Genomic DNA, 15,707 nt, shown 5'->3' on the forward strand with positions numbered 1-15,707 from the left:
TCCCCAAATTAGAATGGATGAAATTGAGCTGAAAGGTGGAGTCAGAATTGCCACTCCAGAGCATTTGAGTTGAGAAGCTGTGCTGGTGAATGAGCTCTCAGCACAGCTGGAACCTGGGGCTTGAAAGAGACAAGTCCAGGCTAAAATTATCAGTCCCCAAGTAGGGAGCAGAAGAGTCATGGTCTACAGCTGAGGACAGGTGAGATGACCCTGGTTGCCAGGGTGTGACCACAGTTTTTGTCTGTGCTTCAGAAATGAGGAGCAGCTGAAGATGGGCTCACGCTGTCTAAATGACCGATGTGCAGATAGTGTCTTCCCAAGCCTACAAGGTCAGAGACAAGCCAGCTCACAGCCACCACTATGGTCTTTGTTGTCACCTCCAAGGTGATACCTGGACATGTAGCATAACTGCTGCTCTTCTGGTTCTTATTGCTAAGGGCTCTGCATCAGGGCCAAGATGACTCAGGGCTGTACGACCTCTAGCAACAGCAGGAAGAGAACTCCCTCAGCTATGCTCCAGTTCAGCTGTGGCTTCTCACCTTCATACCTGGCCCTCAGGACTAGCTCTGACAGACCTCACTCTGCTTGAACACTGGTGGAGCAAAGCGTGGGAAGAGACACGCTCCCATGGGAGAGCTGAGAGCCTTCCACCCTTTATTGGGTCAAAAAGCTGCCTCGGAGACATCTGAGATGATGTCAGACCATCTGGGCACCTTTTAGGAGGAATCTGTGTCCCGATGACATTTCTCCCACAGCCTCATGTTTGTTTGAGGAGTAGGGTGAGGGTGAAGCCTGGCTACCCTGAAAGCTGTGCCGTTCAGAAGGGAACAATGTGTGGTTGTTCAATGCCGTGGCATTGCCAGACATTGGCCTTGCTGTGAAGCAAGGGGGGCAATTCAAGCACCTCATTATAATGCATATCCCGAGCCCACGTATTCACACTTTCCATTGCCTAGGAGCACGTGCAAGTGCTTCATCCTAGGACCACATCTGTGCTAGCTTCATACCAGCTTGTAAAGGAAAATAAAAAATCAAAAGACTTTCAGTTCATGCTGGATCAAATTCTGGATGGATAGTGGGTGTCTGCAGTGCTGCAGCGTAACGGCCCCTCTTGGAAACAGCTTTCAAATACAGAGGGGGCTCTACCAACACCCACCCCACCAGTGCCTCTGAGATCACTTGGCAACCCTCGGCTGTAGCCTGCACGCCCAAACACAGCTGGCATCTGCCCTCGCAACGGCTGGGCAGCGAGACACCAGCACCAGTGACACGGCCCCTTCCCAGCTCCAGCAGCACCAGGGAACTGCGTGGGCTCGAGATCAGTCAGTCTGAAGAATGTTGCTATCAGAGAGGAAAGCATTCACCACCAAAGCCTTTAGAATGCAGTACCCATCGTCTAAAAGTGCTGCGTGAGGACAGTCTGTAGATAACAGACATGGGACCGTCTGCAGATAACAGACATGGGACCGTCTGCAACCGTATACTGAAGGATGCCGCAACTAGAAGACAAAATTTCACTAGGCTTGACTTTGTCCTTCCAGACCCCTGTAAGAGAGCATATTTGATGAGAAAGGAGTGATTGCACAAAGGGAATTAGGAACCCACAGCTCTGTCCGAGGGCTCACAAACCAGATCTCCTACAGCGAGAAGCAGAAAAGTACAAGTAAATATGTTGTTTGGCAAAACACTGCAAGGAAATACATGGAGAGAAAACAGATGAGCTTCCCTTCGATATCCTCTGTGCCTTGGTTCATATCTTTCCATTTGTAAACACGCACAGGCAGCTGATAAAAAGGTCCAGAGCTGGATTTTCGAAGCTACAACAGCTTTATCTGGTCAAATCTGCCCATAGTCTGTCAGAAGAACTAATACTGTGACTTAAGGAAAGGCTGGCATCAAAGTTGCACCTGAAATGATGGACGAAGTCCAGCCGTAGAGTTGGTTTGGGATCCAGCAGCCAAAGGAAAGGCAGCATGAGCTCCACTGCTGTTTTACAGGGAGGAGCTGAGGTGCAGAGAGAGCAAAGATATCATTCCTGCCAAGGTCTGAAGCCAAATCTCATGAGTTTCGCTTTCCTCTATGCCCCAGTTTCCTTTCTGCCCACATAATGCAGGTCACATGCCAGGGACTTTTGTACCAAAAGTGGGTTTTAACCCAGAAGTGTATACTTGGGTTTTATTACCTTCCTCCATCCCCATCTTGGGAAGGATTATCTGCCCTTTCTTCCTCTGCAGGGACTGCAGTTCACCCGCTCCCTGTCAATGTATCTTTGTGCTTTCTTCTTGGCAGACACTGATCACGTAACCAAGGAAAACTCCTTTGCAATTCTGGACAACAAGCATTTTGTTTTATGCTAACACTGGCCTGTGATGGGAGGGGGCTTGTAGAGCTCTGAACAATAAAGGTCTGTCTCCAGTCTGTGGTCCAGTCTCTCTCTCTTGAACATCATGAGTCTCTCACTAATAACTTTAACACTGCTGATCCCTATATGGCCTTAGAAAAAGTTGCTTGGTAGTTTCCCTGTCTGCAAAAGACATTCTCCATCATTCAGAGTAACTCTTTCTATTGCCTGTTCTGAAAAAGGTTTTCCGCTTAACATCGAGTAAATCACTTAGCTCCACATGAATCCTGGGCACTTAAGCACAGTATTTCTGCTCAGTAGAAGATAAAACTGTCTTCAAGGATGTGGATGTTCAATGCTGTGGGCAGGCTTAGCTATCAGTTGGAGTAACTTACTTCTTTAGCACCCAACAGCATGGTGAGAATAAATACATGAAAAACTGCAATATGATCTGATTTCTCAGGAACTAGGGTTTCATGTGCCCAGAAGGCAGAGTAGATGTTCAGTCTTCGCAATGTCACTGCAGTGTTGAGGATATAAATAAATTCCTGTACAAAGTTTTAAGGAGGCAAGATCTTATCAGTGCCAAGCATCGTTGCTTCAAGCCCTTATCAACAGTGTGGTATGGATTACATTTGGAGCAGTAAAAGTTTCTGTACAGTAAGTCAAAGGGAAAAGTTTAAAGGCTGACGCACAGTGCTGTACTGAAATAACCCCACTGGAAAAAACGGGGCTACCCGGGCAGACAGCCAGACTGACACAGCAGTGCACGAAGGCCACATTCTTCTCTTGTGCTTAGCTCATTTTAGGTGGGATTGCATCCCATAATACGCCAGTTGGACACTCAAGCCCCAGCATGACAAACAATTTCCATGGAGATAGCAGCAAAAAGGTCAATGCCAAGGGAAAAGTGCCCCATGGCCTCAATGCAGAGCTGGACACCTCTGTCTCTGCCCATCCTCAGAAGATAGAATTAGTCCCAGCACATTAAAACTGTTCCAGCAACTCAAGACTTTAATTCTCTGTCACACAGATCAGCTGCAGACACAGTGCTGGGAAGATCTGACATGCCCAAGAGGCTGCACACAGCGCATCCCCTCAATTCCAGCAACCATTATGTTATGCAGCAGGAGTTGGGCTGGGACACAGTTTGTTGTGCTTTTCATGTTAATTAACTTCCATTCTTCATCAGGCAGCCTCTCTCACAGTGGCTTGAGTTGGTTTGCAGGTTTTCTAGCCCCTTCTTAGAACATCCTACCTGTGTGTGTAACCTGCTAGGAGAGATGTTTGCTGTCCATGGAGGAAAGATCTGTGCTACCACGACAAGGAGCAATTGTGCCATTCCTACTCAGGGAGCAGGTGTTATTTCTCCATGAAAAGGAGCACTGTACTTCCATAGGGATGAAGTGTCTGACTCTGTAGCCACCTCCTCTGATAGCCCTGGTCCTTTTTCATCAGACTGTGATACCTCTCACTTTTAAATGTGACTTCCCCGTTTTCATGTCCAGTGAGTGCAGAATGGTGATGATGATCGGTTGGATCAAAGACCCAGTACTTTTGTTCAGGGTCAGCATTAAGCAATAAAAGACCTCTAAATTGTTCTTTTTAAAAAAATCACACTTGCCTGTTTTCCCACCTGAGAGTCCTCCACAGGGCCCTCACAGTCCTCCAACACCTGCTCCCCTTCCCATTTTCATTATTTCCAAATCTTCTTGGGATCTCCAGTTATGGGATCCCCATTCCCTCCTGCACATTTCTGCCTCCAGCCCTTTCCCTGCCCCCTTCCATCCAAGGCCACTGACTCAGACACAAGCGCAGGCCACATCTTTGCTCAAAATGCTGCAGAGAAGAGTGCAGATGTTTTGGAGAAGATGTAGTCACTACATCAAGGGCAGTTATCCAAGCAAAAGCTCTCTCCTTGTGACACAGGTAGCGTCATACCCCTCATTCCCAAGGGACTTCAAGTTACGTCATGTGGACCTCATAGTCAGAACCGCCAATGAACAGTGTTTGATAAATTCATACAGTAAAAGAACATGGATGGCCTCACTCCAGCAGGTTTCCACATAAGATCCCACAAGAACTTCCAAGCTTCAGCTGCTCTTCACAGTTAAAAACGGAGTATCCCAGTTGAGCAATGTGTAGTACACAGCCCATATTAGGGTGAAGGGGTATTTCCTTGGAAACAGCAGCATTGTTGCAAGCAGTTTTAGACTAATAGCTTAAGTCTTGGCAAAGGTCAGGTGTCTTTTAGATTTGGGGGATCTTGTACAGCCATAAAGCCTAACCATGGGTTTGCCAGCTAAACAGACAAGACTCTACAAAGAGACAAGCACAGGCAAAGAACATAACCTACTTAAGTTCACATAACAGATCCACAATGAAAACATAAATAGAAGCCAGGACTGCCTTCCAGGTATTGCTCCAGCAACTGGCAAAAAAACATAATTCCAGCTTGGAAAGGACTATTAAAGAAACTCAGGCCTATAGCTTCACAGACTTCACAAAGCCTTGAGAATACTAATAAACCTTAATGGCTTTGGCCAGCCCCACCTGGGACCTCCACCCACATTCCATTTAAGCTCCAGCCTTAGTCCTAGTTTGAGTCTCAGATCAAGAGCTGTGCTGTGTCTCCAGCTTTGTCACAGCTATGCCTGGTTGTAGACTTCAATGATCCTGATCTATGGACTAACTTCACAGCTTGATTTAGCCCCTTTGTTTTAGTGGCGGACTTGTTTGGTGGTCACTGGCCTGTGCCTGGCACTTCAGTAGCACCTGTTTTTAGTTCATCCTTTGATTAATTCAGCAAAGGTCCCACTGAAACCTTTGGGAGACCTCTTAGTGTCTTCATGGGATTTCAGTTCAAGCCTCGCAGCATTTTCATGCCAAACTCCGCACTTGCCTTTAAATCCTATTTGCTCTTTATAGGTGGTCTGGGGTCTTCCTGGGAAATTCCCTCTCTACTTCTCCTGCCTCAGCATGGAGAAAATCAGCTGGAGGCATGTTGGCTGTTAGTCCTGAGACCAGAAGCAGATGCTCCCTCTCCTAAATATTTGAGGATATCTTGCTCTGAAGGTTATTTGTTTGTCTGTATAACCCTATCATTATTTATAAGTTTCAGGGCTTGGGGAAGGCAGATTATTTTGCTGCGTTATAAGTACTTGCATCCTTCTTGGAAGCTGGTTGGAAGCTGTATTCCGTATTCACATCTACAGAGAGGACTCAGATGATACTGCTGTTGTGTATTCACAAAAAGGAGGGAGCTGGATGAGGTTGTTGGTGTTGGAGATACTGCACACGGTTCTTCTGCATCCACTGAGGCTGCTGCTTTCCAACAGAAATGGAAAAGCTGGCAAATCTTTCCCCTTCACAGCAGCTTTAAACTCACTTAAGGCTGTAATTAGAATTAGCATTTTTTCCGAAGTCCCCTGGTGATTTAAGGTAGTTCTCCTGGGCTGCAGCCACTATTTGGACCGGCAGTCGACAGGCCTGCAGCCAGCTCTGCATCAACCAACAGAAGTCAGTGGAGTTTGGAGTGAGAACATCGAGTGTTCAGATGCTTATCTGCCCTCTCATCACCCTGAAACTACCCAGAGGGAGTCTGTGTGCTGAGGCACAAAGGTTTAGGAATATGTGTTTATAAGACAGTTGGGCCCTCAAAAGTGCTCAGTGTGGGTGACAGATCAATGGTACCAACAGCGTCCCTTGGATGGATGCAGGGATATAAACTGAAGCATTTGCAAATACGCAGCAGGTCCCAGCTTCACTTGAGTTCCTTCTAGTGTAATTAACCTCAAAGAAAATTACAGTCTGGCAGGCTACCATTGACAAGTTGCCAGGCTTGCGGTGTAGCCAACAGTTTAACTGAGTGTGTGGCCATTTATTGCCTGTGGGAAAGGTAAGGTGAAATTAATCTGTGGTTGAAACAGCTACATTTCACTGCGTATCTGCAAAACATCTGCAAATCCTTCCTCTTGTGGACATATTCATAGCTTGGAACATGCCTATTTATGCAACTGAAGTGCAGGCTGATAAAGGTCCTTTTTCACCACATTTAGTGAAGCTGGGGTTAATCGTGGTAACCACAAGATGGTAAACAGATAACTGGCCTCTCCTTCTTCTGGTTATACCAATGTAAAACTGCTACGTTCCACTCCACCTCTACAGCCAAAGGTACCATAAAAATCAGCAGGAGCAGGTCAGACTTCCCAAAGAGCAAATAATTTTGCTTCCTAGTAAACCTTGCAGAGATAACCTGTTCCCCAGCTCTTCTTGCTCCTGTTGAAAGCAACTATTCCATACTGTCTATTTGAAAATGGAGAAGCAAAGCTCATGAGGACAAAAAATTTTCTTTGCCAGTGGGACAGCAGTAATGATGTGTAAAGTCTTGAACACATGAAAATATTTTATCATGATGCTTGAGAGTTTTCTCTTCCTGACCTTTATCTCCCTGCCAATGCTAGAAGATGAATGTCGGAAATGTGCAAATCCTCGGTGGAGGTGGACTACTATAACACAGTTGAGTCTGTTAGGCATTACCAGAGTTCAGAGGCTGTGAAAACCGCAGGAGGAACATGCACATTAGCTGATCTTCCCCCAAACAGCTAATATATGTCTCAGAATGTCTCACAGGTCTTCATGATTTAATCTGATCAACCAGTCTCACTACACGTGTTTGCAAATGAGTCTGGACATCTTGTTGCTTTGAAGACTGACATACCTTAGGAAGAAATGGATGGCACGAACAGATGAGGAAAAGGAAAACCTCGGTAGAGGAAAAGAAGAAATTACTCACAATTAGATTGTGGGAACTGCAGGATGCATGAAATCCTGACTCCATTAGGGCCACTTTGCCATTAACTTAATGAAAGTGATTGAGTGAAGAGTAGAAAAATCTCTTCAAGTGCACAACTGGTGGCTCTCATCCTTGCTTGTACAACCTTAAAAACTGTCCTTTGTCACAGTCACCGCAGCTGACCTGCAAGAGCACTCTTTACTACTGCTGACTGTATTTTTAGCTGATCTTGCGTGTGACTCAGTACAGAGAAATGAAGAAAGGCAGTCCCTTGGGAATTCACGGCTCTCTACACAATACCATAGATCACCACAGCTGCAAGGGCCCAAGAAAAAAAGAAGAAAAGGAGGCATTTCCTCTGCTCACATGTATCCTGCCACCAGAGGACCTGTCTGTAATTCAACAAACATCTTAATAACAAAAACAATTGGGTAAAAAGGACACTGAGCAGATGTGGGTCATGGCTGTAACTGATTGCACTTTCGTAGTGTACCAAAAGAGGCATATTATTCAGCCAGTCCTAGATTTTGGTCTTTCCTTGACTAATTTGTGTGGGGTTTTTACGATTTAGGTCAGAATTCCATGAAATTCTATTGCTTCCTGCTCCTATCATTCCCCCATGACGTATCAGTGGTTCTCCATAAAAAGAGTATATAGAATCATAGAATCATTTTGGTTGGAAGAGACCCTCAAAACCATCAAGTCCAACCATTAACCTGTCACTAAACCATGTCCATAAGAATCTCGTCTATGCGTCTTTTAAACACTTCTAGGGATGGTGATCTAACACAACAGGTACAAAGTTGGGTTCACCCCCAACAAAGGTTAGACAATTCTCTCACTTTGGGCTCAAGAAGCATCTCTTTGTACCTAATTAGCCTGAGACTGATGTATGTTTAGCAGTAGTAGCTGGACAGGCTATGCAGTAAACCTTCAAGGGTTAATCCCTGGCCATGTTGTTTCTAAGTATATGAAAAAGAAACACTAATATGCTCAGGAGGAGAATAAAAGCTTTCATAGTACAAGGTTAATCTGGTGACCCAAGGCCCTGCTTGCACAGCTCATGCTAACACCAAAGCCCTTCAGGGCCTTAATCTCCCTGGTTCAGCGCTGTATCACTGACTGTTTGCTTTCAGGATGCAGAACTGGGTGCATTTGTGCAGTATCTGTTTATTCTGTGAGGCAAGGCAGACATTTTTCAGCAGAAGGATAACAGAAAGCCATGAGCCAGGCTCTGTCCAAAGGAATTTCTAAAGATTCAGAAGCATCTTTGTTTAAGACCTCATTCAGCATCGTACTAGGTATGTTTGTTGGCGACTCTCTGTTTGCTACTCTAGTCACTGGGGGAGACAATTAGTAGCCATAAAAGTCATACTCCATTTTAACTCACAGTGGTGATAATTTGATTTAATAGGGGACACAGCTTCTAAATTAAGATTTATCATCAGCACTGAAAACAGATATTAATAGTAAAGTTTTTAGCAGAGAGAGAAAGGCATATATACTCTCAGTGTCCTTGTTCAAAGACAGAACTGTCAGAGAATGGCCATGGTCTGTGTTTTCAAGGACATTTGGGCTAGTTTGATGGCCAAGGAAAAAAAAAGATTCTCAAAGAATCACACTTTCCAGGAATATCAGCAGGTTCCAGGCAGGCAATCAAGAAGCCTGAATGGGCTAATTAGAACTCCTTAACTGGCCAAGATACAAGTCCAAGCCATTGGCCTTCAGCCATTCTAGTAGAGTTACAACATCACAACATCCATACAAGTTGAAACTGCCCCATGTGGATGTCAACCTATGTGGAAAGTGTCACTTTCCACTATCATTAGGTCGACCATGGTAAGAAAGTAGAAGGTAAAGATGTGGCCATTCAACAGAGAGAAGGCATCTAACTTTTCCATATCTCATGCCTGTGGGACAAGTCTTTAAATGGAAGGAAAAAATACTAAATCAACGAGGACTTTCTCCTTTTCTGCACAGATAAATAAGATGGAAACTGGACTAAACTCTCCATAACTCATATATAACTCATTGAGTTATATATTGCTAAGGTTTCGCCAAGGTAACATAAAGACAAGAACATTTTTTTCTCTTCTGTCAAGCTGGATGCAATGATCTGCTGAATCCACTTCGCTGGGAATTCTCCCTATTCTACCTCTCCTCAAACTGCCCAGAAGAGAGCTGGCCAGGGCAATACTATCAGCAGCATCCTAGCTCAGTTTTGACTGCACAGACCTTTTTTTTATAGAGTAAAGAAATCCTCCACACTTCTGGTTCGCATCCCATTCCCACTAACATGAGAATTTCTCATTACAGGTAAATCATCTCACCTTGAGGTTTCTTCAGAGCCTCCTCTCACCTCAGACATAGTAAGCATTTTGCAGAAGAACCCATCTGGTGAGACGAAGTCTGAACGAAGCCCTCTGCAACCTTACAACCAACTAGTCTATAATAACTGCAAGGACCTCACCTGTTTCAGTTTTGTTCCCACCATGGAAGCACTGCTGTCAAGCACAAATACAACGTTCTTTGGCAATGGAGGAAGATCAGTGGGGGCGAAGTAGTGCACGAAATACCCATTAAGAATCTGTGGAAGGGCAAGGAAGTCAGTAATTGAAGGTAGATCATGTTCCACACACATCATTATGGGATAGTTCGTTGGGCACACCTGATCCTGCTTTCAATGTCTGTGTCTACATTGCAGGATATGAGTGGTCCTTGGTATCTCTCCTAATCCTGGGGGACTGGGGGAGCCTACTGGAGCTCTCCACATCTCCTTCCGTGGTGGACATTGGAGTTTCCTTCCAAATGTGGTAAGGATATAATGAATGTACCCAGGAATCAGAACCACAACACGCATTTGGGGAACTGGCCTTGTATTCAGATATATACAGCAAGTACATTGAGAAACTGAAAAGCAAACACAAAAATAAACTCAATGTAGTAGGTACTTGCGGTTTTTAAGTCCATCTTGTGGCTGCCAACTGGTTGTTTTAATTTTATATAGCTCTTACAAGATGGAGAAATAGCCTTCACTTGGAAAACAATGAACATTGTTGAAATTTGAAAACAATCGAACTATCTCAGGTATAATTAACAGAAAAGGTAAGTCATGTGTACAGTACCTGAACATCCCCAATACTCAGCTCCCTGTTGACATCATATCTTATTATGAAGTCTCCCAAAATGCCATTTCGGGCAATCCTGGTTTGCTCGACAACACTGGGATTGAACGTGACTTTAGCTAAGGTTTTAGTATGTCCAACTACAGTAGAAGGAGGAGGAGAAGCATCACCTGTTGAGATAAAACCACAATATTACAAGTTTTTCCCATTGTCTTACAGCACACACAGTATTACCATGGAGACAGGTTACAGCACAGTTACAGACTGAGACTAAAGATTCAGCTCACCAGTTATAAAATAAGAACTTAATAACCCTTCCTCTCTAATTCTAAACTGAAACCAACATTGCAATACTATCAGGGATATAAATGTTTAGACAAAATTCCTGTGCTCATTTCTGCTTGGAGGTCGCTGAACTCAAAAGGCCAGATGTTCTCTGTGTGACTGTTAATTGCTTTCTGTAAATAATGAACACGCAACTTCAGATATGTATGTGGTATTCATTCCAGCCAACTCTAGACATCTAAAATGCAGATTCTATACCTGAGATACTGCCAGTCAATGCAAGTATGATTCATCTGACCTGTTTAAACATTTCCTCTACGATTAGATGAATCATGCTACAGATTTCTCCCTATTGATTGTAAAGAGTTCTTGAGGTGACTTGTTCAGATGTACTGTAGGCATGTGAGGTGGGATTGATCTGACTAATTGATTGCTTGATCTGACAAGCCTCTTATGTGTAATGTCTACACCTGAACAACTCACCTTAGCTGCCTTTCTGTTGAGCAAAGAGTTATCAGTATAGTTGCTGCAATTTCAGTCTTATCGAGACAAAATCCCATACTTGCTAGTGCAGTCATGTAAACTGCATCCCTGAGATGTAACTCACCCTAATCTCCAAGAGCCATTCCTGAGTCAATAAGGAGAGATGTGCCTTTCATCCTATGTTCCCAGACCATATCCTTTCCTACTTTGTTTTATGACATGGCCAGGAAAGAGTCCAAACCTCCAGTAGTTGAAACTCAGTAACCTGTCCTTGCCAGTCCTTTCCAGAGCTTCACTTTTTCACTGTTGGACATTTTCAATGTCTAATTTACATTTTTATTTCTGGATTATAAACCTAGGATTTCTTTCTGTTATTGACGTGGAAAGTATAGTATTATTTTCCTCCTTGCAGCAGCCTTTTGTATATTTAAATACAGTTACTATATCATCCCACAGGTTTCTTTTTTAGGCAGCACTTGACATCTGGATCACAATTACTCTTGTATGTTTATTGGCCCAGTTCCTTTCAAACAAGTGACCACAAGAGGAAAATCTATGAGATATAGCAAAATACAGAGCATGGACAAGCTCCAAAGACTTGAGCTGGTCTGTGCTCAGACTGAGGTAGTTAATAGGGCCTTTAGACAAACTTTCTGCCAAATTCAGCTCAAGAAGTAAACAGAGCAGGAAAAAGTATTTTTCATATTAAACTGTGGTCCTCACATGATGAACAGTTAAACCTAAATTATTTTGGAGACCGGCAGAGTCAGCATTAGAGCTCAAATGCAAGGTTCATCCTCTGCTAATGCATGGAAACTTCTGGATAACTGTGATAAGAAATAAAACATTTTCCAAGACCTATGACTTTGAAGAGAAATAGTTATTCTCAAGCATCCTAATGTCTCCCTCCCTGAGTTCATTACTAGTTCTCACATCACTACACTGGAGGAAAAGGATGACGACAGCCATCCCTGAGGATGTTGGGTAGGACATCATTCAGAAAACAGCTCCATTCTGAGGTCACCAGAGAAGGTCAGGATCATTTGCCTCAACATCTCCTGTTTTGGGGTTTGTATGTGACGGAAAACAGCACCTGCACATGCCAAATGGTTACTTTCCAAAACCTACATGCCTAATATCTTCCTTTGGGACAAATACAACTCCCAGATGGAGCTGTGCATGCAGGAGTCACCAACAAAGGAAATATCCTGGAAAGACTTGTCATCACATTGTCTCTGCTCCATATTCAAGAGGATGTATGCAGGACTTTCCAAGAGCCTCCAGCTACAGCAGAGCATAGCTTCACTTTTCAAAAATCGCTGGAAGTTTGTGAAACCAAGTCCAATCTTTGTGTCTTGGGTCCTTACAGTCAAAACCAGCCAGAATTTGACTTTTTATTGTTTCTGCTCCTACTGCTGTGATTTCTGATCTGATTTACAGATGGCAGAAAATGTTCTTCACTCTTTCTCATCAAGGGACATCTTCTGTCTATAGATCTTTAAGTGATTTCTGTCTATCACAAACTCTATGGCTACAAGCAGTTTGGCTGCAGTCAAAAGTGCAAATCCTGAATGATCATTAAACAGAAAAATTGGTTTTTCCACTTTGCTTCCTGCACAGTACTTTGGCTCTATGGATATCATGCAGGAAGCACCAAAAATGTAAGAGGATTGCTCCATGAAATAAAGGCAGATAAGCCATTCCTCCACTTTGGGCCATCTAAACTATAGTTATTATTTATTTCATTAGTTTTGCTAACAGTGTTTATAGTCACAACAGGCTGACATTTCAGTTATGAGTATCAGTCTCTGCTGGGGCTCATCATCTGAAGCTGTGGATGACTCCAAAGCCAAAAATATTTGATTTTCAACCTAAATTGCCTATCCTACATTGGATCTTCTGGACCAGTACTCAGAAAAATAATGTAGTTTCTTATCCAGGTCAGTCAGAGTCAGACGTACGTAAATGACTTGTGAAGCTACATCCCATCTTCTACAGTGGTTTCAGGTTGGCGGTGCTTTGGACATATTACTCAGAATTGCCATTTAACTTGATGTCACAATACATTTTTCACCCAATTGTCTCAAGGTAATTTATTAATACTTATCAAAATCTCACATCTTATCATTAACTGTGAGATACTATTGACATCTTTGTAGACACAGGAAACTGAAGAGAGTTTTCCTGAAATATTCAAATTCAAACCAGTCAGGCAGTACCATTTTCCAATGTGCAGGCCTCCGTTCCTTATTTGATCTTTTTTTAAGTCATGACCTCTCATCTGGGACACCACAGGTAACACACTATGGCAGCTTCTGGTCTGGCATCCTTTGCTGACCACTTAACTTCCTAGATTGCCAGCATGCTCTGCAGTGAAGTGATACTGAAGAGTTTCAAGCCACAGGAGTCCAAGAAGAGATCAGACACTGTATTTTTCCTGGCTTACTCCAAGTTTGCAGACTGTCTGCCAAGCAGCCACTCTTTAAATGTAAGACTCACAATTCACCTGTCTTCACTTAAAAACTCACAGCCTTCCCTGGATGTCTCACTAGACATCTCATGCTCTGGACTCTTTAGATATCATATGAGCAAGAAGGCTTTGCAGGGAGGATCTAATGGCTCAGATGTTTTGCTTTTTTGGACCAAGCTTCGGTGACGGCAGCCAACGGGAATACAGTGGGTTTCCAAGTGTGATGCTCCTTGCCATGGCCTTGCTCTCCCTAGGAGTATTCCTGTGGTTTCCATTTGCGTTTAGGAAGTTCCTGTTGTCTGCTCTGGGTGCAGCTGGCCAGCAGAGGTCACGAGCAATAAATCCCTCCTATCCAAAACAAGCTGTCCTTCTCTGTGACCTATTTTAGGCCCTTCAGAGACCCTCTGCCAATTTTTTTTAATTTTGTCTGGCTTCTGGTAATGTCCTGATCTCCTCATCTTGCTTTAGATTGGAAAGAAGCTCAGCAAACCTGCTGAATTCATTAACCCTATACACTCATCTGAGTGGCACACACCTGAGCACCAATGATCTACCAGAGATGTAGCCCACTCCTGACTGCCCATGATGGACCCCAAAAATGTGTTTGGCCTTTCAGTGGCTTCCATAGCAGTGATTTCATCACAGCAATGAGTTTTTACCAACTGTATAGGATGATTCTAGATAGAAAGGGTCTGTAATTGAATTCTGAGCAAGGATGAAGCACAGGGAATCTGAGTTTCAGTTGCTTTACCCATCCTGAAATGAGACTTCTATTTTATATACGCTTTGTTGGCTAGGGAGGATTATGGAACATTAGAGCTCGGGCCCATCTTTATATGAGTTGTTTTAAATGTGAAGCACAGTGCCAAAAATGATCAGTGCTCACAGACTGCCATTTGGAGAGCAAGTTACCAGAGTTTTCCCTGCATGTCACTTACATATAGGAATTTCCACACTACACCAGAACAACAGTGTGTCTGCTCTGCTTAGTCTGTCTCTAACCTTGATCAATGCCAGATGTTTTGCAGGAAACCATATACCACAATAGACTGTGATACTCCCTGACAGGTGGAAAAGGTTTCCTGTCCCTCCCAACGAGAGGCAGGGCACATTTATCACACGGTGAATAGATATATGGCTAATTAGTTGTGTAAGGCTTGACCTGAAGTTACTCCGAGTCACTGACAGCCTTGATTTCAATGTAATTTGGATTAAATCAATAAGATCACACTAGGCAATCAGTTTAACCCCATGTTCACATATCTGTCTTCACCTGGCAGATATGTACAGCTCCACTGATTTTGTTGGCATTTTATCACTTAGAGTAACAGAGGATCAAGTCCCACAAGACTTTACATCCTGCTTCCAGCTCAGACTCACCCTCATTTTTTTGGTGAGGGTTATTTTTAAGCAATCACAGTATCCTGTGCTCCTCACTGTTAGTTTACACTTGAAAAATTACCTTTACTCTGTCTGAACAGCAAGTGAGGACAGTTGGGGGTAAGCACAGATACTTGGACTGCTTTGGCAAAACACGGATTTTCCTCTTGGAATTTTCCATGTTCTAAAATGCAGGATTTCCTATCTGCTTTGGCATGGATGGATGGAAAAAACAATCCACTTAAAATAAACAGTTCCCAGGAGATGTGGAGCCAGGGAAGAGCCTGCTCAAATGCTGAGCACAAGGCCTGAAGGCCCAGTTCAAAGCTCGTAAAGACAATAGAAAAAAGAATTCCTATTCAGTTGAATGAAATCAGCCCTATACTCATTAAGCTTCAAAGTTCCCACATGCTTGTGCACGGATACCACATTGACACAGTCATCTACAAAAAAAAAATAAAACAAAATCCATCAGCCTTCACGATAACACTGAATTCCCACCACTGAACCTCACAGAGTTCATAATCCTGTAATCCCTTTCATGTAACCATTATACCAGCTTTCATGAACTTGGAGATTCCCCTGTCGGTGAATGAGAAATCTCTAAGAAAGGAAGGTAAAAAAATCTATCTTTCTAAATAAAATCAGAGTTGGAATTTGCCAGAATAGTATATGCCTAATGAGCTGCTAACATTCATTTTTCTTGTTGTCTTCATGAGACGTGTCCTCTAGTTTCTAAGATGGTCTTTATTATAGGCAATGTTGGGATTTTGTTTAATGCCTCATTCGGAGAAAAGTGGAAGTGAATGAAACACTAGTCTACACAAT

General features: G+C 43.4%; 1 protein-coding gene across 2 annotated transcripts in view; it reads right to left on the reverse strand.

Annotated features, from left to right (window-relative positions):
* Positions 1-15,707, reverse strand: part of ITIH5 (inter-alpha-trypsin inhibitor heavy chain 5) — a 46,703-nt gene that overhangs the window by 20,794 nt on the left and 10,202 nt on the right. For both annotated transcript variants that reach the window (XM_082071972.1, XM_082071973.1), the window contains 2 exons: positions 10,262-10,431; positions 9,607-9,723 (listed from right to left, as the gene is read on the reverse strand). In XM_082071972.1, the coding sequence (XP_081928098.1) occupies positions 9,607-9,723; positions 10,262-10,431 (287 nt within the window). The remainder of the gene's footprint in view (positions 1-9,606; positions 9,724-10,261; positions 10,432-15,707) is intronic.

This window comes from Streptopelia decaocto, assembly GCF_964273445.1.
Source record: "Streptopelia decaocto genome assembly, chromosome: 1".
NCBI classification, from domain to species: Eukaryota; Metazoa; Chordata; class Aves; order Columbiformes; family Columbidae; genus Streptopelia; species Streptopelia decaocto.